This window comes from Oryctolagus cuniculus, chromosome 12 (genome assembly GCF_964237555.1).
Source record: "Oryctolagus cuniculus chromosome 12, mOryCun1.1, whole genome shotgun sequence".
Classification (NCBI taxonomy): domain Eukaryota; kingdom Metazoa; phylum Chordata; class Mammalia; order Lagomorpha; family Leporidae; genus Oryctolagus; species Oryctolagus cuniculus.
This window is the reverse complement of record NC_091443.1, coordinates 88,887,201-88,912,378: the sequence shown is the minus strand read 5'-3', so window position 1 is coordinate 88,912,378 and position 25,178 is coordinate 88,887,201. Positions and strand designations below refer to the sequence as shown.

The 25,178-nt window shown below is 43.5% G+C and overlaps 2 protein-coding genes across 4 annotated transcripts in view; one reads left to right on the top strand and one right to left on the bottom strand.

Moving 5' to 3' along the window:
• Window positions 1–12,317, top strand: part of MEGF11 (multiple EGF like domains 11) — a 320,058-nt gene extending 307,741 nt beyond the window's left edge. For 2 of the 3 annotated variants that reach the window (XR_007910143.2, XM_051821840.2), the window contains one exon: window positions 10,960–12,317. Coding sequence is in view for 2 of the 3 variants with exons in the window: in XM_051821840.2 (XP_051677800.2) it covers window positions 10,960–10,979 (20 nt within the window). In the remaining variant the exon portion in view is untranslated. The remainder of the gene's footprint in view (window positions 1–10,959) is intronic. The other variant, XM_051821835.2, reaches the window with a different exon arrangement.
• RAB11A (RAB11A, member RAS oncogene family) lies at window positions 65–25,178 on the bottom strand. The gene is given in 5 exon segments (NM_001082251.2): window positions 65–671; window positions 13,503–13,583; window positions 14,512–14,705; window positions 16,853–17,048; window positions 25,139–25,178. Coding segments are annotated over 5 exon segments (651 nt in total). The 3' UTR covers window positions 65–531.

Here is a 25,178-nt window from a genome sequence, read left to right as displayed (position 1 = left end):
CGATTAAGGCATTTTAGAAGTTGACTTCCAGAATAATGGAAAACTTTCAAGCTCTCAAACTCCTGCTATGTTTATCGGGCAATTCTTAGGTCTGTGGAAATATGCACTGTACTGAGAGAAGAGTGTTTTACTTATTAAGCTGCTCTGTGGCAAAATGACGTAGCTCATTTCTAGGTTCTTCTTAGTTTGATTTCATCAAGACCAGTAGGTCTGAGTTTCAAGTGATCAAGTGTATTATGTCCTACAGTGTGACAAGTTTCCATGATGAAAAGTAAACAATAATTGAGGAATTCAAACATTCAGTTTATTAAACTAAGGCTAGTGAAGCCATAGCATGAAAAAGAGCTGCAGTCATTTGGGACAAGTGGATGATTTTATAAAGCTAAAATCAAAAGACTTAAGACATGGAAATATTCATAAGTATGAGGAAGTAATGAAACACAAAAGTGACCACAAGAATTACAAATATATTTAAATCTCAGACCTGGGAAATGGACTATACACAGCCACCTAGGGGAGGAGAGAAACGCCTTAGATGTTCTGACAGCACTGCACCTTTGGCTTGTTTTCAGTGGTTGGTGGAACATGAATAGGAACCACATTGTTGCTTGGAGACATGTCATTCTCACGTCTGTCTGACATCTGCTTCTGAGAAACAATGCGGTATATCTCTGAAGGAAAAAAAAATAGCAATACTTAGTCCCAATAAAACCATCAATACTTAGCACAAAAGATACACAGAAGACATGACTACATCTGCAGCAAAGCCCACAAATAACTAAATAAAGGATACAAAAATGTTAAGTTTTACTTTCAAACAGTCACTGATTAGAATCAACTCATTATTTTAATAATTTCCCTTAGGGTAAGAAAAACAAGTTTTCCATTTCAGAGAGAAAGGTTCCCCAGTCTAATAAACCTTGGTTTATTTATTTATTTTTAATTTATTTGACAGGCAGAGTTAGACAGTGAGAGAGACAGAGAGAAAAGTCTTCCTTCCATTGGTTCACCCCACAAATGGCCGCTACAGCCAGAGCTAAGCCAATCTGAAGCCAGGAGCCAAGTGCTTCCTCCTGGTCTCCCATGTGGGTGCAGGGCCCAAGCACTTGGGCCATCCTCCACTGCCTTCCCTGGCCACAGTAGAGAGCTGGACTGGAAGAGGAGCCCATATGGGATGCCGGCGCTGCAGGTAGAGGATTAACCAAGTGAGCCAGGGTTCCGGCCCCTAAACCTTGGTTTAAAGAGCATTACACAGTTTACGGGTTTAGATGTGAATTAAACTATAAGATATTTTTGGTCCAAATATATTGACATTTTACCACACAGAAAAATCCATCCATTAATCTGTACTATCAGACATATTAGGCATTTTTATTTTTCTTGACTGTGTAGGAAAGAGCACAACTTTAAAACATGCTAAAATTCCACAGTACTCATAAGGGAAAGAGAAAAAATGAGTATGTTTATCAGTGATCTCCTGAATGAAAGTATTTAAATAACTAATTTAGCTGTACTTTGGAAATCTATATTCATTAAATAAAAGTTAAAAAAAACTGAAAAAAATAACTAATTAGACAACACACCAACTGAAGATTGAATAGGTATACTTTTTTTTTTTTTTTTTTTTTTTTGGACAAGCAGAGTTAGAGAGAGAGACAAAGAGAAAGGTCTTCCTTTTCCATTGGTTCACCCCCCAAATGGTTGCCATGGCCGGCGCCAATCCAAAGCAATGGTTGCCATGGCCAGCGCCAATCCAAAGCCAGGAGCCAAGTGCCTCCTCCTGGTCTCCCATGCAGGTGCAGGGCCCAAGCACTTGGGCCATCCTCCACTGCCTTCCCGGGCCACAGCAGAGAGCTGGACTGGAAGAGGAGCAACTGGGACAGAATCCAGTGCCCCAACTGGGACTAGAACCTGGGGTGCCAGCACTGCAGGCGGAGGATTAGCCTAGTGAGCCATAGTGCCGGCCAGGTACACTTTCTTTTAACACTTACCAAAACTGTTCAGTATCTGCCTCTACCATTAAATGTTAAACCCCATGATGACCAAAACTATCTGACTTATTCAGTGCTATATCTCTAAAATACAGCATATACGTGTTCATTAAATTCCTCCACAGTAGTAGATATATTTAACACATTTTATTTGGGCATATACTGCATTGCCAAAAAAAAAAAAAAAAAATACTTTCCCTGATAATATTAAAGACTTAAGAACAGGGGCTGGGAGGCCAGCGCTGTGGTGCAGCAGGTTAAAGCCCCAGCCTACAGCGCTGGAATCCCATGTGGACGCTGATTCGAGTCCTGGCTGCTCCACTTCCAATCCAGCTCTCTGCTGTGGCCTGGGAAACCTGAAGATGGCCCAAGTGCTTGGGCCCCTGCACCTACGTGGAAGACCTGGAGGAGGTTCCTGTCTCCTGGCTCCTGGCTTTGGATCAGCTCAGCTCTGGTTGCTGTGGCTGTGGTCATCTGGGGGGTGAACGGTGGATGGAGGACCTCTCTCTCTCTGGCTCTGCCTCTCTAACTCTTTCAAATAAATAAAATCAATCTTAAAAAACAAACAAAAAAAACAGGGGCTAGCACTGTGGCACAGCGGATAAAGCTGCCCCCTGCAGTGCCAGCATCCCATATGGGCACCAAGTTCCTGCTGCTCCACTTCCGATTCAGTTCCCTGCTAATGCACCTGGGAAAGCAGCGGAAGATGGCCCAAGTGCTTGGACCCCTGCACCCACATGGGAGGCCCAGAAGAAGCTCCAGGCTCCTGCCTACGGAATGGCCCAGTTCTGGTTGTTGCGGCCATTTGGGGAGTGAACCAGCAGATGAAAGATCTCTCTCTGCCTCTGCCTTTCAAATAAATAAATAAATCTTACTAAAATAAGAAAAGACTTAAGAACAGTGATTGTATCTAATTTATCTTTGTTCTCCCAATGCCTCCCCCTCCTCAAAGTCCTCAAAAGGTAACAGAATTCTAAAAATAAGGCAAACTGATGTAAGCCTCCTAGTATGATACACCAGGGAGGACACAATGTATTCCTATGAAGGACACCCATGTATTTCAGTCAAAACTGTTGAAAACGAATTTAATCATGAGCAAACAATCAGATAAATCCAGACTGAGATGAGAATAAATGTCTTAAATCTTGGCTGTTCGATATAATAGCTACCTATTTAAATTAAAGCAAATATTTAAAATCTAATTCTTCCATCAACCATGTTTCAAGTGCAACAGCAACCTGGACACCATAGACACAAAGCTATTCCATCGATGCAATATGTGATTGTTGCCTGGAATTAAAAATTTAAAACTCCAGGGTAGGCATTTGGCAAAGCAGTAACACTTTTTTTTTTTTAAAGATTTACTTATTTGAAAGTCAGATTTACAGAAAGATTGAAAGAGAGAGAGAGAGAGAGAGAGAGAGATCTTCCATCCACTGGTTCACTCCCCAAATGGCTGCAACAGCCAGGATTGGGCTAGGCCAAAGCCAGGAGCTTCTGGGTCTCCCACGTGGGTACAGGGGCCCAAGCCCTTGGGCATCTTTGGCTGCTTTCCCAGGCATATTAGCAAGGAGCTGGATCAGAAGTGGAGCAGCTGGGACTCAAACTGGTGGTCAAATGAGGTGCCAGATGCTTAATCTGCTACGCCACAAGACCAGCCCCTCCATAACTATATTTAACATTTTTTTCAAATACTGTATTAGAGAAAAATATGGTGGACATGCATACATCCTTCATCTGGAAGCATCAGTTATTAACATTTTGCCACATTTGGTTTCTCTCTCCTATGTGTGCTTACACTTTTCTAAGTAAAAAATAAATTGTATGTATTATGGCAATATTAAATACTTGAGCATTTTGTCTCTTAAAGAACAAGGCTTTTACACTTTGTGTTTCTGTGTTGGTGCAAACTGATGAAATCTTTATTTAATATATACTAACTTGATCTTCTGCATATAAAGATAACTGAAAATGAATCTTGATGTGAATGGAATGGGAGAGGGAGCGGGAGATGGGAGGGGTGGAGTAGGAGGGAAGTTATGGGGGGAGGAGCCATTGTAATCCATAAACTATACTTTGGAAATTTATATTTACTAAATAAAAGTTGAAAAAAAAAGAACAAGGCATTCTTCTACATAATCAGAGTACCATATATCATATCCAAGAAATTTAACATTTACATAGCATTTAATGTACAGCCCATATTAAGAGTTTTCCAAGTATACTAATGATGTCCTTTATAAATTATTTTTTAAAGGTTTTTTTTACTGGGGGCTGACGCTATGGTATAGTAGGATAAGACTCCATCTAGCTGCCAGCATCCCATGTGGGCACCGGTTCGAGTCCTGGCTGCACCACTTCTGATCCAGCTCCCTGCTAATGGGACTGGGAAAGCAGCAGAGGATGGCACAAGTCCTCAGGCCCCTGCACCCATGTGGAAGACCTGGAAGAAGCTCCAGGCTTCAGATTGGCCCAGCTCAGGCTATTGCTGCCATTTGGGGAGTGAACCAGCAGATGGAAGACCTTTATCTCTGTCTCACCCTCTAACTTTGCTTCTCAAATAAATAAAATCTTTAAAAAAAATTTTTTTTTTATTTATTTGAAAGACCAAGAGACAGATCAATTTTCATCTTCTGGTTTACTTCCCAAACACCGCCAAAAGACAGGGTTGAGCCAGACTGAATCTAGGAAGCTAGGAGCACAGAACTCAGTTCAGGTTTCCCACATGCGTGGTGGGAACCCAAGAACTTGTACTACTTCCTGCTGCCTCCCAGGGTGCACATTAGCAGGAAACTGGTATCAGAAGCACCAGGACTTGAACCCAGCTACTCTGATAAGGGATGCTGGTGTCCCAAGTGGCGGCTTAACTGCTGCTCCAAACGCCTGCCTCCCATCTCTCTTTAAAGTTATCACTACTAGGGCCAGCGCTGTGGCCCAGTGAGTTAAGCTGCCATCTGCAGCACCAGCATCCCATATGGGCTTGGGCCCCTGAACACATGTGAGAGCCCTAGAAGCAGCTCCCGGTTCCTGGCTTTGGCTTGGGCCAGTCCCGGCCATTTGGGAAGTGAACAAGCAGATAGAAGATCTCTTGGTCTCCTCTCTCTGTAACTCTGCCTTGCAAATAAATAAAAAATGTATCTTTGGGCTGGCACCGCAGCTCACAAGGCTAATCCTCCGCCTATGGCGCCAGCACCCCAGGTTCTAGTCCCAGTTGGGGCGCCGGATTCTGTCCCAGTTGCTCCTCTTTCTGTCCAGCTCTCTGCTGTGGCCCGGGAAGGTAGTGGAGGATGGCTCAAGTGCTTCGGCCCTACACCTGCATGGGAGACCAGGAGGAAGCACCTGGTTCCTGGCTTCGGCACAGCACGCCAGCTGTAGTGACCATTTGGGAGGTGAACCAATGGAAAAGGAAGACCTTTCTCTCTCTGTCTCTCTCTTTCACTGTCTAACTCTGCCTGTCAAAGAACAACATATATATATATATATATATATATATATATATATATATATAAAATATAAATATAAAAACAACAACATATATATATTTCAAAGATATATATATATATCTTTGAAAAAAAAACATTTTCAAAACACTCCAAAATATCAATTCATCTTATAAAAACATTATCTGGATCCTAATATGAACTGAAAAGAAATTTTAATATTCTTTCAAAAACAAATATTAAGGAATTACCATCAATTTTAAGTGGTTCTGAGAATGAGTTTTAAGTCCTAATCTTTTAGATAAACATCTCAAAATGTTTACAAATGAAATGATGTAATATTTGGGATTTCTTTCAAAATAATAGGGGAGTAGGTATGAGACTAGTCATGAACTAGTGGATTTCGATGGCTATTTGGGAGTTCATGATATTATTAAACTTTTTCTTTTTATTTGAAAGAGAGGGAGACAAAGAGTTCTCTTCTGCTGGTTCATTCCCCAAATACCCACAACAAGACAGGACTGGACCAAAGCCACAGAGGGGCAGAGACCCCAACTACCTGAGCCATCACCACTGCCTTCCAGGTCCACATAAGCAGGAAGATAGAATCAAGAGGAGGAGCCAGGAAATGAACTCAAGTACTCCAATATCTTAACTACTAGGCCAAACACCCCCCCCCATTTTATTTCTTGTATATTGGAATCTTTCAATAACAAAAAGAATTAAATGTATTAAGGAAATAACTATTTTTCCAAAAATAAGAACTTCTCTAAAACTGAATAACAGCAAGCTATAGTCAACTAGTCAACTGAATATATAAACTATCAAAAATAGCGAGGGGCCGGCGCTGTGGTTTACTTGATTAATTCTCCGCCTGCGGCACCGGCATCCCATATGGGCGCCGGGTTCTAGTCCCGCTTGCTCCTCTTCCAGTCCAGCTCTCTGCTGTGGCCCGGGAGTGCAGTGGAGGATGGCCCGAGTGCTTGGGCCCCTGCACCCATGTGGGAGACCAGGAGGAAGCACCTGGCTCCTGGCTTCAGATCGGTGTAGCTCCGACCGTAGTGGCCATTTAGGGGGTGAACCAACAACAGAAGGAAGACTTTTCTCTCTGTCTCTCTCTATCTAACTCTGTCAAATAAAAAAAAAAAAAAAATAGTGACAACAAATCCTCAAAAGTTTTTTTTCTTTTTTTTTTTTAAGGGAAAAAAGGTGATTAAAACCTATGTCTGAGAAGGCTGACAGTGGTTAAACATGAACAAGCATTAAAAAAAACTGGATAACTGGATTATAATAAAAATATCTTATAACATAAAAAAAGGACACAGAAACTTTCTTTAAATTCTTTTCACTAAAAAGGGATAGGATAGGATTGAGTCCAAAAGAAAAGGATTTACCCTTCAGCCATTCAATCAGGTTAGTGCCTAAGGAATAAAGGTGATCATCAATTTACAGTAAACTGTATCATTTATTCTTTATATTTTCTAATTCCAAACTGGGTAGATCTTCCCTTTGAAGTGCAAATTATTAAATACGTGATCCTTTTTTTTTTTTTTTTCTTTTTTTTGACAGGCAGAGTGGACAGTGAGAGAGAGAGACAGAGAGAAAGGTCTTCCTTTGCCGTTGGTTCACCCTCCAATGGCTGCCGCGCTGCGGCCGGCACACCGCGCTGATCCAAAGGCAGGAGCCAGGTGCTTCTCCTGGTCTCCCATGCGAGTGCAGGGCCCAAGGACTTGGGCCATCCTCCACTGCACTCCCTGGCCACAGCAGAGAGCTGGCCTGGAAGAGGGGCAACCGGGACAGAATCCGGCACCCCAACCGGGACTAGAACCCGGTGTGCCGGCGCTGCAAGGCGGAGGATTAGCCTATTGAGCCACGGCGCCGGCAAATATGTGATCCTTATACATTTTAACTTCTGTACAGTTTATTTTGAAAACTATTGGGAGAACCAAAACAAAAAAATTTTGCAATTTTTTTATATAAAGACAATACACATAAAGCATACGGCAGATTTCTCAAAGAACACAGAGAAATAATTGAAGACATCTCATTACAAAGCAGGAAATTTGAGCAGTGCTGCATAACTGCAAGTATTGCTTGCTTTTAGAAACAGATGACTGCTCACTTACTTCATTTACCAAGAAGGTATCTGCTAGGAAAAAAGGTCATCCAGGTGTTATAAGGAGAAAGTATTGGTCAGAAAATTGGAAATTTTTTCTTTCTGGTACAATCAGCCCAAAGCTCCACAAGTCACTTACTTTAAGTGTCTTCTGGCTGAGTGTGCCATTTTAAAAACAAACTTTGATAAGAAAATAGGAAGCAAGTGACCTTCTGGCTGGTATCTGAACAGAGAAGGTGATTTTAGTAGGGGGAGGAGAGGACTAGTAACTTGCTAAACCAGATGCAAGACTGTGCTTCCCTCTTTCAGGGGATGATCTCCTTTAGAACCAAATGAACATGACACACTTAATTCCTATTCGGTTCCTTTTCAAAATGGCCAAAGAACAGGTGGTGAGAAAGAAAAAGAATCTGCCTTATCATTCCTTTATCAGGATCAATTGTAGGAGAACTAAATATAAAGCAAAATATTCATAGATACCTGTAAATATAAAGAAGTAAAGCTAACTAAAAAAGACATTCACCTATTTCTACTCTAATAGAAAGGTGATCTAGCTACAAAGTAATTCTCAGCAATTTAAATGCAATTGTTCCAAGTTAGGGAACAAGAAGAGTTAAAATTCTTCAGCCACGCCCCAAACTGTGAAAACAGTGGAGGCCTGATTAATCTACTACATCCCAGTTAGGAGCTTTTACTTTCATAGCTGTCTTCAAACTGATTTGCAGCTATCTGAATTTCTTAAAGGCAAAAAAAAAAAAAAAAAAAAAAGCCTCCTAATTTGATGTTTTGACATTTTTTAAACAGTTGCCACAAGCCAAGAACAAAGCTGATTAAAAGAGGGGCAAGTGTCGGGTGTAATGAAGACGCCACTTGGGATGCCTGCACCCCATTGGAGTGCCTCATTCAAGTCCCAGCTGCTTCTTTTTCAATCCAGCTTCCTGTTAATGCAAACCCTGGGAGGCAGCAGGTGATGGTTTAACTGCCTGGACACTTGACAACCACATGGGAGACCTGAACTGAGTTCTGGGCTCTTAGCTTTGGATTCACCAAGTTTTGGCTGTTGTGGGCATTAAAGAAGTGAACCAGCAGATGGAGGCAAGAGAGAGAGAGAGAGAGAGAGAGAGAGAGAGAGATCCCTCTGTCTTCCAAATAAAATGAAAATGAATAAATTTTAAAAAGATTTTTATTTCTTTAATAAAGTACTTGAAAACTTTAATCCTATTTTCAAGAGGCAATATGCAGTTAATTTATTTAATGATCAAATAATCAACTTTAATTGATTAAATTAATGAAGTACTTGAAATTGTTTCAACCACAGATTTAATAATTGGTCTTCATACTGTGGACTCATTAACTACATGGAGGCATGGGACAGCTATCACCTTAACCAACGGATCATGAGTGTCTTGATAAGATACGCTGACAGCGGCCGGTGTTGAGGAGTAGCAGGTAAAGCCGCAGCCTGTGATGCCAGCATTCCATATGGGTGCTGGTTCAACTCTGGGCCATTCCATTTCCAATTCAGCTCCCTGCTAATGAATGTGCCTGGGAAAGGAGAAGATGGCCCAAGTGCACCCATGTGGCAGGCTTCAAAGACGCCCCTGGCAGGGCCAGCGCTGTGGGGCAGCAGGTTAATGGCCTGGCCTGCAGCACAAGCATCCCATATGGGCACCGTTTGGAGTCCTGGTTGCTCCACTTCCAATCCAGCTCCTTCTTTTATTTTTTTAAGATTTATTTATTTATTTGAAAGTCAGAGTTACACAGAGAGCGAGAGAGCTTTTCCATCCGATGGTTCACTTCCCAACTGGCCACAATGACCGGAGCCATGCCAATCTGAAGCCAGGAGCCAGGAGCCTCTTCCAGGTCTCCCATGCAGGTGCACAAGGATTTGGGCCATCCTCTACTGCTTTCCCAGGCCATAGCAGAGAGCTGGAACAGAAGTGGAGCAGCCGGGACTCCAACCGGTGCCCATATGGGATGCCGGCACTTCAGGCCAGGGTATTAACCCACTGCGCCACAGCGCCGGCCCCTCTAGCTTCTGATATGCCTGGGAAAGCAGCTGAGGATGGCCCAACTCCTTGAGCTGCTGCACCTACATGGGAGACCGGGAAGAAGCTCCTGGCTTTGGATCAGCTTAGCTCCAGCTGTTGTGGCCATTTGGGGTGTGAACCAGCGGATGGAAGATATCTCTCTCTCTCTCTCTGTATCTGCCTCTACCTCTAGTCTTTCAAATAAATAAAAATAATTCTTAAAATAGCACCTAGTCCCAGCCATCATGGCCATGTGGGGAGTGAAACAGCAGATGAAAGATATCTCTTTCTCTCTCCCTGACTCTCTTCCTTTCAAATAAATAATTCTTTAAGGGGGGGGGGGGTGGCATTCACAGCACATCTGTAGTGACCCTACCAAAAGTGAATAAGCTAAATTTAACCATCAGAAACATCAGAGAAATCCAAACTGAAGGACATTACAAAACAACTGGCCTGTACGCCTCAAAAATCTCAATGCCTAGGGGCCGGTGCTGTGGCACAGCAAGTAAAGCTGCCGCCTGCAGTACCAGCATCCCATATGGGCACTGGTTCAAGTCCCAGCTGCTCCACTTCCGATCCAGCTCTCTGCTATGTCCTGGGAAAGCAGTAGAAAATGGCCCAAGTGCTTGGGTCCCTGCACCTGCATGGGAGATCAGAAGAAGCTCCAGGCTCCTGGCTTCAGATCAGATCAGCTCCGGCTGTTGCAGCCAATTGAGGAGTGAACAAGCAGATGGAAGACCTCTCTCTCCTCCTCTCCTTCTTCTTCTGTGTAACTCTGACTTTCTAATACATAAATCTTAAAAAACAAAAAGCAATGCCTATAAACAAAAGGCAAAGAAACCATTTCAGATGGGAGTGTAAAGAAATGACAGCTGAATGAAATGCTTTGCTAATAAGGACACGGGAATAATCGACAAAATCTGAATGAGGTATATAGCTAACTAATTTTGATCTTTATTCTATGGTTATGAAAAAGAAATGCCCTTGTTTTTAGGAAATACAAATTGAAAAGTACTTAGGGATTCCTAATGCTCCTGGGAAGGCAGCAAAAGATGGCCCAAGTACTTGGGTTCCTGCCACCCACATAGGAAACCCAGATGAAGATCCAGCCTCCCAGCTTTTAGCTGGCCCAGCCCTGGCCACTGCAGCCATTTCAGGAATGAATTGGAGAATAGAAGATACCTTTTCATGTTTCTCCCTTTCTGTCATTCCACCTTTCAAATAAATATATATTTTTAAAAAATAAAAGCTTTTTTTCTTCCAGCAACATACAATGTAAATATTCCTTTAATACTGTTAAATTTAATGTAGAATCAGCCTTAATGAGGTAACTGTTCTCTTTTCTGTTTTTCCTATGTATTAATATTCCCACTGGCATTTAGGAGGAAGAAGAGAAGAGTGAAACAGAAGTTCACTGTTAAAAGAAAAATGAGACATACAAGTAACTGCAGATGGAAGGAAAGACTTGGTCTCATCTTCATTCAGAATCAGAATAAATGCACTAGAACTATAGAAGAGAGTGGATGGGACATTAAAGATCCCTAATACTGAAGACTGATGGGGTATTCAGAGGCTTTAAGAGACTCACAGACGTTGAGTTGATTTAAAACACTCGGAGATCAGAGAGGTTCAGTGCCTTAGATTCACAGGGAGTGAGAGCAAAGTCGTGAAATATAAAACCCTAGAACCCCTGAATCTCAATCTAGTACTCTGCACACTAACTAAACAAAGTCCACACACGGCGTTCTAAGAAAACCAGACCTTGGCTGTCTGAACCAGCAATGCGCTTGACACAGGGAAGACTCAATGAAAGCTACTGTGTTACCCAACCCCAGCACTAGCTCTTCTAAGTTACTATTCTTCTGATAACAGATACATAAGTCACCAAAGTGTATTTTAACCAGTTTTTGTCCCTCATGCCATAACTGCTATTTAGTAACTAATGTATCAAATGTTCACTGTGTAGCGGGATAGCTAAGTATTTTACAGGCAATAGCTTGTGCTCATTTTTGGTACCCAGAGTTGTCTGAGTGACACACCATTCTTTTCTATGAATTTCAGAAACAAAACACCTGATAGGTTGCAACACAACAGTCAAATGAAATCATACCACAAGGTTTTATAAACACAAACTCTCTCTCAAAACAGAAATAAAAGAACTTCCCCAAAATTTTACAGATGAAGAAGATCTTTAAGGTTAAGGAACTTGCCTAAGATTTAGAGCTAACAGTAAGTGAAGGAGTCAGGACTAGCACCCAAGTCAGGCCTCCAAGTCCATGTTCTTAATTCCTAGGCTTTATTCCCAACTTTTTTTTTAACAGTAAAATAGTATTTTAAAGCTGAAATCTGCTTAACTCTAATACAAGTACTATATACAAACATTAAATTAAAACTTGGGAACTGGAAACTCATTAATAAACATTTCTCCATATAAACTTTTTAAGACCACCACCACATAAGACTGTCCTATATATTAAGACAATATTCTGGGGTCAGCGCTGTGTCGCAGCGGGTTAAAGTCCTGGCCTGAAGCACCAGCATCCCATGTGGGCACCGGTTCGAGACCCAGCTACTCCATTTCCGATCCAGCTCTCTGCTATGACCTGGGGGAGCAGTAGAAGAGGGCCCAAGTCCTTGGGCCCCTGCACCCATGTAGGAGACCCGGAAGAAGCTCCTGGCCCCTGGCTTTGGATCAGCGCAGTTCCGGCCATTGTGGCCATCTGGGGAGTGAACCAGCGGATGGAAGACCTCTCTCTCTGTCTCTACCTCTCTCTGTAATTCTGTCTTTCAAATAAATGAAATAAATCTTTGGAAGAAAAAAAAGAAAAAGACTATACACTAGGCCAGCACTGTGGTGTGCTGAGGTAGGCCTCCACCTGTGGCGCTGGCATCCCATGTGGGCGTCAGTTCATTTCCCGGCTGCTCCTCTTCCAATCCGGCTCTCTGCCTGTGGCCTGGGAAGGCAGTGGAAGATGGCCCAAGTCCCTGAGCCCCTGCATCGGTGCAGGAGACCTGGAGAAGACCTGGCCCAGCTCCAGCCATTTGGAGAGCGACCCAGTGCAGAGAACCTTTCCCTCCGTCTCTAACTCTGCCTCTCAAATAAATAAATAAATAAAACTATATTCTAACTCACGAGTTCTTAAACGTACTATACAGTTTATGGAGTGGGCATTGTGCCACTGCGGGTTAAGCCACCTTTGCAATGCCCACATCCCATATCAGTACTGGTTTCAGTTCTGGCTACTCTACTTCCAGTCCAACTTCCTGCTATCACATCTGGGAAGGCAGCAGATGATGGCTCAAGTACTTGGATCCCTACCACCCATGTGGGAGACCTGGATGGACTTCCAGGCTCCTGACTTTAGCAGGCTGGCTACTGGGGTCATCTGAGGTGTGAACAGCAGACAGAAGAAAATTCTTGTCTGTATCTCTCTCTCTTTCTCTCTCACTGCCTTTCAAATAAAGTAAATCTTCAATTGAACTTTTGTATATTCAATCACTGGCTGATTTTATCTGCAAGTGACAACCTGCATCTTCCACATCACAGCAGAGTTTTCTTTTCACTTAACTGTTTAAAAATTTATTTTTTCCTAGCCTTTTCTATTCTTTACTGAATTTCTAAAACACATTTATATCTTTCCACATCAAGGTAGATTTAAACATAACTTCAGCTGTGACTGTGATAACAAAAGTGAACAAATAAGCCTCAAAACATTTTTCCCATATAAAGATGAATTGGGATGACTGGAGCTCAATGAACAAGATCTGTAACTAATTTTGTACTGCAAACAGCTCTTGCTATAGTAGTTCTCAAATGACAGTCATTCTCCAATGGTGCGATACATAGCTTCCTGAACAATCTGCTTTTATGACCTTCCTGAAACTTCCAATTCCAACTGGTATAATCTGAAAATGCAAATCTTACCTGTTAGAATTGTTTGAAAAGCAGCTTCTACATTTGTAGAATCTAAAGCAGATGTCTCAATAAATGACAAACCATTCTTTTCTGTGGGGAGACACAAAAACTCAGTTTTGTCAAGTTTTACAAGTAAAAGAAAGAATGTCATATAATTAAGCTCTCAAAAAAGAAAATAACATGACTTTTTAAAATCTAAGACTGTGCCAACTTCTGGGACCGAAAGGGCACCATTCTGTTTATACTCTACCAGACTGAAGTTTTCATTGGCTTCTTGATTAAATATTTATTACTCTAAACATTACCAATAGCAATGAATGAGATCACTCAAAATGTAGTAAACTTACCAAACACTCAACTGTGCTCATTCCTTACAGTCCTCTGCATCCCTATGGTATTCACTTAGAATTTTAGAATTCTGTTATTATTGAAATAAAGTTTCTTCTTGTCTGGGAAACTAAAAACTGTTATGGAAAACTATTCACAGCATAATCACTAGTGCAAGGTCATGACTTTCACTAGCTAAGAATGCATGATGTTGCTTTCTGATAAGCTGCCCTTAACAAAACTGGGGCAGGACCAAGAGAAAGGCAGATCCTCTATGGGACCAAAGACAGCTCCTAAGCAGCTGTCTCCCTGTTGGTCCCTAACAATGGCTAGACCCATCTAGAGCTGCATTGGTAAAATACAGGCTTGATGGAAAAGGAGGTAGAACATGCTTCATTAACAGATTTCACCTACCACTTCAAGGGACAGAAAAGAGGACAACATTTATTTTCTGTGTTTTTTTTTTTTTTTCCCCACAAAAACTCAAAGTCTTGGTGTTTCAGTAACTTGAAGTTCAGCTAAAGAGCCATACAGTAATCACAAACTTTCAAAACAATCATCTTTGTTGAGTAATCATGTTTACTTTTCTGAAACTATTACAACTACCCTCAGTGAAAGAGTGAAGAAACTGCAAGACATAATAGTAAAAACTACAGAATCACTGTAATAGCATGGGATTCAAATCACTAACCTGCAAAAGCTCTTGCTTCATCGGTAGGAACTGCCCTGAGATGACGTAAATCACTCTTGTTACCCACGAGCATGATAACAATGTTACTATCCGCATGATCTCTCAGTTCTTTCAGCCACCGCTCTACATTTTCATATGTGAGATGTTTAGCAATGTCATAAACCAATAAGGCACCTACAGCTCCACGATAGTATCTGGAAACAGAAACACACACATTTTTAATTTTTTATTTACTCACAGTAATTGAGAGGCAGAGAGACAGAGAGAAAGGGGTAGACATTGCTCAACTGCTGGTTCACTCCCCAAATACCTGGCAGCTGGGAATTTAATTCAGGTCTCCCACATGAGTGGCAGGGACTCAAAGACATGAATCACCACCTGATGCTTCACGGAATCCAAAGCAGGGTCGGGACGCAAACCCAGGTACCCCAATATGGAATGCAGGGGTCCCAGTCACTGCACCAAACACCCACTCTCATTTTGTTTTGCTTATTTATTTTCATCCACTTGAAAGGCAGAGACAGCAAGAAAAAGATCAATCTTCCATCTGCTAGTCAACTCCCCAAACGCCTGCAACAGCCAGGATACCAGAACTGCATCCAAAACTCCTGTATGAGTGGCAGAGGCTAACACCTGAGCCATCGTCTGCTGCCTTCCACAATGCATCAGCAGGAAGCTGGATTGGAAGCAGAGTAGCCAGGACCTGAAGTGGCACTCGTAATATTTATTTATTTGAAAGAGAAATCTCCCATCTACTGGTTCACTCCCTCAAAGAACCACAACAGCCAGGGTTGGGCGAGGCCAAAGCCAGGAGCTTCCTCCTAGTCTCCCATGTGGATGCAAGGGGCTAAGCACTTGGGCCACTTTCTGCTGCTTTCCCAGGTGCATCAGCCAAGGAGCTGGATCGGAAGCAAAGCAGCCAGGACTGGAACCCATATGGACGCCAGCACTGCAGGTGGCAGCTTAACCCACTGTGCCACGGTGCCAGCCCCTCAGCACTCTCAATACGGGACACAGCTGTCCCAAGAGGCGGCTTAACCCACTGTACCACAATGCCTACCCCTAGAAACATATCTTGTTTCCAACTTGTGGTTGCCTTCCCATACAAACATTTACCAGAAAAGAACAACAAAATAGAAGCAAACACCAGAAGAATTCAAAACATGGGTCACATATTTTTAAAAACACACTTACAGGGGCCAACATTATGGTGCAGTAGATTAAGCCAATGCTTGCAAGGCTGGCAATCCACATCAGGGTGCTGGTTGAAGTCCTGGATGTTCCGCTTCAACTCAGCTCCCTGCTAATGCTTGGGTCCCTGACACTCATGGGAGATCCAGATGGAATTCCTGGCTCCTTGCTTTGCCCTGGCCCAGAATCCAGTGTTTGGTTATTTGGGGAATAAGCTAGGATTATATCTGTTTCTTCTCTTTCAAACAAGTCTCTTTAAGAAACACACACACACACACACACACACACACTTAGAAATAAACATCTAAGAATCCTATCTGTGGTTTCACTTTCCAGTTTCAATTACCCACAGTCAAACCACAGTCTAAAAACATTAGATGGGAAATTCTAAAAATAAACAATGTGTACTTTCACTTTTTCATTTTATTTGAAAGAGAGGGAGAGACAGGGAGACCTTCCATCTGCTGGTTCACTTCCCAAATGCCCAAACAGTCAGGGCTGGGCCACACTGAAAAGCCCAGAACTCAGTCCAGGTCTCCCACATGCGTGTCAGACTCAAGCACTTGAGGCACCATCTGCTGCCTCCAAGGGTGCGCGTTAGCAGGAAGCTGGACTGGAAGGAGAAGAGCCAGGACTTGAACCAGGCACTCCAACATGGATGCAGCATCCCAAGTGGCAATTTAACTGCCTGTACTGCATGCCCACCCTAACAATACATATTTCTCAAGTGGCACCTGAGTAGCATAATAAGATCTCATGCAGTCCCACTCCATCCAGGCTGGGACAAATCTTCCCTTTGTCAGTTGTATCCATGCCACATAAGCTGCCCACCCATCAGTTACCAGATCAGCTATCGTGGTATTATGGTGCTTAAGTTCAAGTAACCTTTATTTCATTTAATAATAATACCAGGCATAAGAATAGGGATGTTGGCAACTCAAATGTCAAGGAAAAGCCAAAATTTAAAGTTAAAATCCTTTAAGTTTACAGATATAGAGTTTGTTACTATCCATGCTTTTGGGTATCAATGGTGGTACTCAAATGTATCCCTCATGGATAAGAGAAACCACTGTACATCTCCTATTACCAAAAGTAGCTAATTCACTTGATAGAAATCTGTTTTGCAGAACCTAAAAACAATGAAACTTACGCTGATGTTATAGCTCGGTATCGCTCTTGCCCTGCCGTGTCCCATATCTGTGCCTTTATTGTTTTCCCATCAACCTGGATGCTTCTTGTTGCAAATTCTACTCCAATGGTGCTCTTGCTTTCCAGATTAAACTCATTTCGAGTAAATCGAGATAGAAGATTACTTTTTCCAACACCAGAATCTCCAATAAGGACAACTGAAAAGACAAAGAACGCAATGTCAGGTGAATGAGATAACCACATTCAGAATACCACTATGCTTTCATCAGAATGTTTGCCTTCAACGCAAATAAAGAAAAAAAAAAAGATAGGACATCTTATTTTTCAAAAGATTTATTTAATTTATTTGAAAGGCAGAGTAACAGAGACAGATGGGAGAGAAAGAGGTTTTCCATCTGCTAGTTTACTCCCTAAACAGTCCCCACAGCTCCAGTCTGGGCCAGGCCAAAGACAGGAGCCAGGAGCTCCAGCTGGGTCTCCCTCACGGGTGGCAGGGGTCCAAGTGCTTGGGTCATCCTCCACTGCTTCCTCAGGCGCATTAGCAAGGAACTGGATCAGGAAGTGGAGTAGGTGGGACACAAACCAACACTCTGACATTGGACGGTGGCAAGGGCAGCTTAACCTACTATGCCACAACCCTGGCCGTAGGTTATCTGATTTTTAAAAAGGGATGGTGGGCAGGAGGTCGAGTAGCCCATGTCTTGACCAGTTATCAGTCAGTAGAACCAATTTATCTTCTGTTTCAGGGCCTGTGGTATGGCACAGCAAGTTAAGCCAGCTCCACTTCTGACCCAGCTCCCCACTAATGCACCTGAGAAAGCAGCAGAAGGCGGCCCAAGTACGTGGGCTCCTGCCACTCGGGAAATCCAGATGAAGCTCCTGGTTCCTGGCTTTGACCGGATACAGCCATTTGGGGAGTGAACCAGTGGATGGAAAATCTCTCTCTCTCTCTCTCCCTCCCTCCCTCCTTTTCTCCCCCCTTTCCTCCCCCTCTTTCAAATAAAACAAATCTTAAAAAAAAAAAAAAAACCTATATTCTTTCATAATGACTTCCACACATTACAGATGTGGTACCATTTTAAACAAGCAATTTTAATCAGGTGTACTAGCCACTGATGGCAGGTATTAATTACCATCAATACTAAACCAATCTTACTACTGCAGAAGAGAACTTAAAAAAATCAATCCAAAACTAAATGAACTTAAAATGTATCAGACATGAAAACAACAAAGGATATTAATAGATATGGAGGAAGAGAATATGTTTTATTTAGTTACCTCAAATAAAAGGTGTGACTTGAGGACTGACATTCATTCAACATACAAAGCATCAGGTTTATAACCTTTGCACTCAGATCATAGAAACTAAAATGATCTTTAATAGTTGCTTGTATCAGATTACTACAAAGCTGGGGACCATTCCCCCCACACCACACACACACACACACACACACACACACACATACACAGTAACTAAAACAAACCTTACCCCACTAAAGGTAAACAAGGGCCTAGGAAGCTAATACTTCTCACTTATTGGCACACACTTTCACTTATGAATTAATGACTTTTTTAAAAAACAGGTTTAACTAGATGAAATTACTTATGATTCCTATAGGAGACAATGTATTTACTATGTAACTTTTTCACTCCAAGTGATCATACTTATGAATTTCAAAAACAATGAAGGAGGCAGACATTGGCCTCAAAGTTAAGACACAAATTAGGACATCCTTGTTCCACGTTTGAGTACCAGCTCCTAATTCTTGCTTCCTGCAAATGTGGACTCTGGGGAAGCAGTGGTGAGGGATCAAGTAACTGGGCTCCTGCTACCCACATGGGAGATGTGTTGGCCATTGCATGGCATTTGGGCAGTGAATCAACAGATAGGAGCTCATTCTTTCTTTCTCTCTCTCTCTCTCTGAATAAATAATTTTTAAAGATTTATTTATTTATTTGGAAGTCAGAGTTACACAGAAAGAGAAGGAGAGGCATAGAGAGAAAGAGGTCTTCCATCCGCTGGTTCACTCTCCAATTGGCTGCAACGGCCGGAGCTGTGCCGATCCGAAGCCAGGAGCCAGGAGCTTCTTTTGGGTCTCCCATGCGGGTGCAGGGGCCCAAGGACTTGGGCCATTTTCCACTGCTTTCCCAGGCCATAGCAGAGAGCTGGATCGGAAATGGAGCAGCCAGGACTCCAACTGGTGCCCATATGAGATGCCAGCACTGCATGCGGTGGCTTTACCCGCTCCGCCACAGCACCAGCCCCTGAATAAATAATTTTTTAAAAGATTTATTTATTTAAAAGACAGAGCTACAGAGAGGCAGAATTACACAGAGAGATCTTCATATGCTGGTTCACTCCCCAAATGGCTGCAACAGCTGGAGCTCGGCTGATCTGAAGTCAGGAGCTTCGTCTGGGTCTCCCACACAGGTGCAGGGACCCAAGCACCTGGGCCATCTTCTACTGCTTTCCCAGGCCATGGCAGAGAGCTGGATCAGAAGTGGAGCAGCTGGGACTCAAACCAGCGCCCAAATGGGATGCCAGCATTGCAGGTGGCAACCTTACCCACTACACTACAGCACCGGGCCCCTGAATAAATAATTTTAATGGACAAATAGATAATAGATAAGTTGTAGATCAGCTCAGCTCCGGCTGTTGCGGCCATTTGGGGAGTGAACCAGCAGATGGAAGACCGGTTCTAGTCCCGGTCGGGGCGCCGGATTCTGTCCCGGTTGCCCCTCTTCCAGGCCAGCTCTCTGCTGTGGCCAGGGAGTGCAGTGGAGGATGGCCCAAGTGCTTGGGCCCTGCACCCGCATGGGAGACCAGGAGAAGCACCTGGCTCCTGCCATCGGATCAGCGCAGGCGCCGGCCACAGCACGCCGGCCACGCCGGCCATTTGAGGGTGAACCAACGGCAAAGGAAGACCTTTCTCTCTGTCTCTCTCTCTCACTGTCCACTCTGCCTGTAAAAAAAAAAAAAAAAAAAAAAAAGAGCCAGCTGCTTAATTTAGAGACCATAACTAGAAAATCAAAGATATGAGGCCCAGGAATAAGACCAGGTCTTTACAAAAGAGACTGCGACTCTGGGATTTGGTAGTGCAGGCAAAGAGAGGAAAACACTGTGAGAGCTCACTGCATGCAAGTCAGAGGAAAAAGAGTCCATTATGCATTGCTTCCTCACCACAGGAGCGGATGCAAGCTGGCTTCTGGAAAGTCTTGAAGGGAGTACATTATCAAATGCATATCTTTCTGGCTTTCTCTATCAGCTGATTCAGCAAGAAATCACCCCGGCAGCACAAAGAGTAGTTATTTCTAACTATCTAATCAATTAGAGGGTGTCCAAGGTGAGGGGCAAACACACATATTATATCAAACTTTTTTATCTGGGTACCTGGGAAGAAGATGTCAAGGTCATGAAAATGTACAAATCTAATGCACTTTCAATTTTTTAGAAAGATTAACTGAAATGTTAATTTCCAAGGTCCACCATCCTAACTGTAAAGTCAAAGGCCAGGTTTTTGCTTTTTTTTTTTTTTTTTTAAGATTTACTTATTCATTATTTTAAAGGCAGAGTTATAGAAAGGGATCTTTCTATAAAAGGGATCTTTTATCTGCTTAATTACTCCCCCAAATGGCCTCAACACCTGGGGCTGCACCAGGCAGAAGCCAGGAGCCTGGAACACCATCAGCGTCTTCACCATGGATGGGTGGCAGGGACCCAAGCACTCAGTCCATCTTCCGCTGCTTTCCCAAGCACGCTAGCAGGGAGCTGGATCAGAAGCAGAGCAGCTGGGACTCAAACTGGTGCTGGGTGCTCATGTAGGACTCTGGCATAACGGCTGAACCCACTGCGCCACAACACCAGCCCCAAAGCCCTTCCAACACCACAGAGTCTACTTATTAATAGGATACAATCACAGTTACTTCTTAGTACACTAGGCTGGAAGCTTTGCTGAGAAAATCCTGTAATAGCACAGAGGTAGAAAAGCCTAACTTGAAGAGGGAACCAGAAAGAAGGAAAAAACCAAAAAGTTAGAACATTTCTGTTTCACAGGCACTCCCGCATCAAACAGTAACCCAGGAACCAGTCCCAGGGTTAAAGTCAAAGTGTGCAGTAAGGCATCTATAATGACAACGGATGCCTTTGGAACAAAAAAGACAGAGACAGACATACACACACACCCCCTCAAAGAACAGTCTCCACCCCCCACAAAAAGACCAGTCCTTTCAAGTTTTGGTTTCTTCCCTTTTGATCTCCACTTTTAACCAATGATTATGTTAATTACTTAACCAACTTAAAACTTTTTCATAAAGATATAGTGAGAGAATTTTTTTTTACATAACCAATTAACTTTAACATTATATAAAAAAAAAACCACACACACAGCAACCTTAGCATTCAAAACTCATGAATGCTTCATACAGTATCAAATAGTTATCTCAAGGAGACATGGACAAGGTTACCAGAATAAAGACTAGCAAGCTGTTACAGGATACCTTAAAGGACCACAGGACACTGATGCTAGAATAGTGCAGTCAGGAGGATGCTGAGAAATAACAACTCACTAAGGACAGCTGCTTCTATGCAGTTACCAAATGAGAAATCAAAACAAGAATAACATACAGGCTCACTAAAATAAGAAAGAAATGAAAATAGGATAAATTACCTAAGCATCATAAGAGAATTTATTGGCTACAGTTTTTTTTAAAAAAAATAAAGCTTCATGGACTCAAATTTAAATAATTCTAATCAAAACAGTTCCTCTCATTAAGATAACAATATCTACTTGCTTATTTAAATGTGAGTGATATGTGATCACACACTATAGTCCATGAACTTGCAGTGACTTTCCTATGCTTTCCATTATTTGTATCTTGAGTTAAAAGTACTTCCATTTAAGCATGTTATAACTTAACTCTACCACCTATATAAGGAGTACTTCAAAAACTTCAAGAAAAATGGAACGAAAAGTTAATTTTGGGGCAAAAATTTTTGAAATCTACACATAGCCTTTGCATAATATGCAATTTCCATCAACTTTTTGAAGATTTTTCATAAACATGTATATATATCTATATATCAAATACATTGCTAAATACCATAAAAGCAGAATACATGTACTAATTATCCATTATTTAACAAAAATTTCCACCTCTTTACCCCCCTGTAGTTTTATACCTGATCCTGCAAACTAATTTACTGGACTAGAACTCGTATTTATTCCATCAAACGCAGTACATCAGCTCTAAAAATTATCATCTGAAGGAGAAACCACTTATTTTCATCCTGGTTTTCATCAACCTGGATGTCACAGTCCAACCTCACCAAGTCTTTCTAAAATCAAAAGCATTCAGAAGGCTGAAGTCTAAGACAAGTTTTTCCTGATTCAGCAGAATTCAAGTTGCTCAACCAAAAGTTGTGAAAGAAAAACTACTAAGAGGCAGGACAACTACCTTCACTGGGATTGTTTCCACTGACAATCAGCTGACGCCTAATTACTACTGACCTCCACCGAGAGGAAAGAAAGGGCGGTGAGCAAGACTGCACACCCAGATGCTTTCAGAACAAGTGACTTAGACTGGACCGGTGTCTGATACCGTGTTTGTCAACAGGAACTACAGCCGCTGCCTACTTCATTTATGTGTCCCTCGGGATCTTACCCATGTTGTGCGTAAATACTTAAAGAACTGCAGTTTTTAAAATAAAAAGTCAAGCTTCAAAAAATAAAACCAATCCCCCCAACCAAAAGCTTCACTGCTGAGCTTGAGTGAAGATTAATGTGCAAGAACAAATACGTAATTTAGAATAACTGTCCTACGCTCCCCACATTAGATTCCCATTTAGACCACGCCGTCCCACGCTGATCCAAACAACCCTTCATTTCCAACTGGTTAGAGTTACAAATTAACTCCACTTCCTTCAGCTATTAAGTCTGCTAGGTAAGACTTCTTTGAAGTAGAGACAGCAATGGTTCATCTCAGTGACCAAATCTCTGTAGAAGGAAACCATTTTAAAGTAAAATTATTCTTGCCTAGCTTTAAAATGAGAATTGTATAAATAAAGAGACTGGCTAAATAATCAAGCATTGAAGTTAAGAAAAAAAAAAGGTGACTCATATCCTGTAAGAGCTTCGAAGGCATGGAAATCCTCCTCAGCAGAATTTTTAAACACCATATTTTAAACAGCACAACAAGATGAAGCCCTAACCCATGAACATAAAATAGTTGAAGTTCCTACTTCTATGCTTCTTTAATAATATGTAAATGCTCTTCCGTTTAGAAATAAAGTTCAAAAAACGGACAAGATCCACAGTAACTTCCTTCAATGCACTGAGCCCTCACAGGAGCTAAAGTCGTAACTGCCCGGCAGGCTTGATCAGCCAGTCCCGGAGTTTGCTTCAGAGCTGGGGCTCCAAACACTTAACTTTCCCAAGGTCGTAAACCCAAGAGCAGAGTGGAATGTGAACTCAGGTGTCTGTGGTTCCAAAACCCTGTGCTCTCAATGTTACAAGGATGGTCTAATTCCTGAAACCAGGATGGCTAATATTCTGGGGTTGTTTTTTTCCCCAACATTCCAGTTCCAAACCAATCAGGAGAAAAACCCTGAGAGTCTACCTTGCTCTAAAGTACTTCAAAGGTAGCTAACTGCCCATGACATTGTAAAGGATTTGAAAAACAAACAAAAACCTGCCTTTAATGACTAAACCCAAAAGGCTCCAGGGACTGAAGTAACTTCCCATCAATTCCGACGCCTTCTGCAAAAAGTACACAAACTAATGCAGGTCTCCTTTTCGTCTCTGTAAAGTGAACCGAGTGCCTTTTTCACTGTAATGACTTTCCAACACGGAGGTCGTAGACATCGAAGGTACCCAGCCTATACTCACCCTATACATAGAATATTCCACCTCGGAGGACTAAGGTAAGAGCATATTATCACCGAGATTTGCAAAAGTATTGGTAAAGCAAAGCAATGGTTCCTGCTTCCTTCGGTCAATCATTCTAAGCAACCAATGGCAAAGTCAGAAACAGTCACCGTGCTCACCACTCTTTCAACTCCGCCTCCACGGTAAAGCTTTAATAGCAATGGCTTCTTCCTCCCCGTAATGATCTTTGTTCAGCTCACTACTGATGGCTGCCCTCACTCAGGAGGGAGGACTACCAGAGCCGAGCGCAGCCACTGAACAAAAAGCATTTACTGGACTCGTCTCTTACGGAGAACTGAGCCCTTCACCTTCGCTGATTAAAAAACAAAAACTCTGGATTCTCCCCGACTCCTCTCGCCTCTCCCCACGCTCCAATTACGTACTGTCCAAGGGCACACACGTTCCCCTCTCTGATCACCACGGTTTAAATGGACCCGAAGAGCACACAAGTCCCCTCTCCCTCCTTTTGGGAAAGGTAGGCGGCCCACTAGGGCTCTTCCCTTCCTGTTGGATCCTCCCAGGGTTGCAGCAGGAAGCAACCAGTCCACAGTGATAAAGCAGGCTAGTATTTGTGCAGCGCGCAACCTTTCCTGCTCAGGAACTGGGCCTTCAGGTCTGGCCGGGATAACAGCCACCACCCATCCGCAACCCCTTCCCGCGAGCCGCGTACCGAGTGATCCCGGGTTGGCTGCAGCTGGGTCGGAAGAGGAGTTAAAAAAAAAAAAAAAAAAGGCTAGGTGGGAAGTCCCCGCCGGTCGGGCCACTGCGACAAGTGCACGCAGGGGTGATGGACAAGCCCCCCGGCCCTCGGCACAGAGTTCCCAACTCGGGGGTGGGCGGCGGCCGGCCCGTGAAGGCTGCGCGGCGGGTGGGGTGGGGTGGGGGCCCGAGCCGGGGAGCGGGGGGCGGCCGCCCGAGGGGAGGGGCGACGAGAAAGGCTCGCGCGGGGGAAGGGGACACGCAGGGAAAAGCCCCGCGGTGGGAGCCTGAGCCGAAGGGCAGGCCCAGGGAGCGGCCCGGGGCCTGTCACCAAGGCCGGGAGGGGATGGAGCCGGCCCGGGCTGATGCTGCGAGGGAGAGGTCGCGGGCGGGAGGGGCGCGGGGCCGCGGTGGGGGAGGACACGCGCGCACACACGCGCGCACACACGCACACAGCGAGGGGCGCCGAGGCCTGGCGGGAGGCGGCCGTGGGGACGCCGGTGCGAGCGGCCGTGGGAAGCTCCGTGCGGGGACGGCCGGACGACCCGCAAGGAAAGGAAGGGCTGAGGCAGGCCCATTTTGGGGCTGGGGCAGCCCGCACGCGGGTCCCCCGGGAGTGTCCCGAGCCCCCCGAGGGCGGACAGGGCCGGGGGCCACGGCCTCACCTTTGAAGAGGTAGTCGTACTCGTCGTCGCGGGTGCCCAT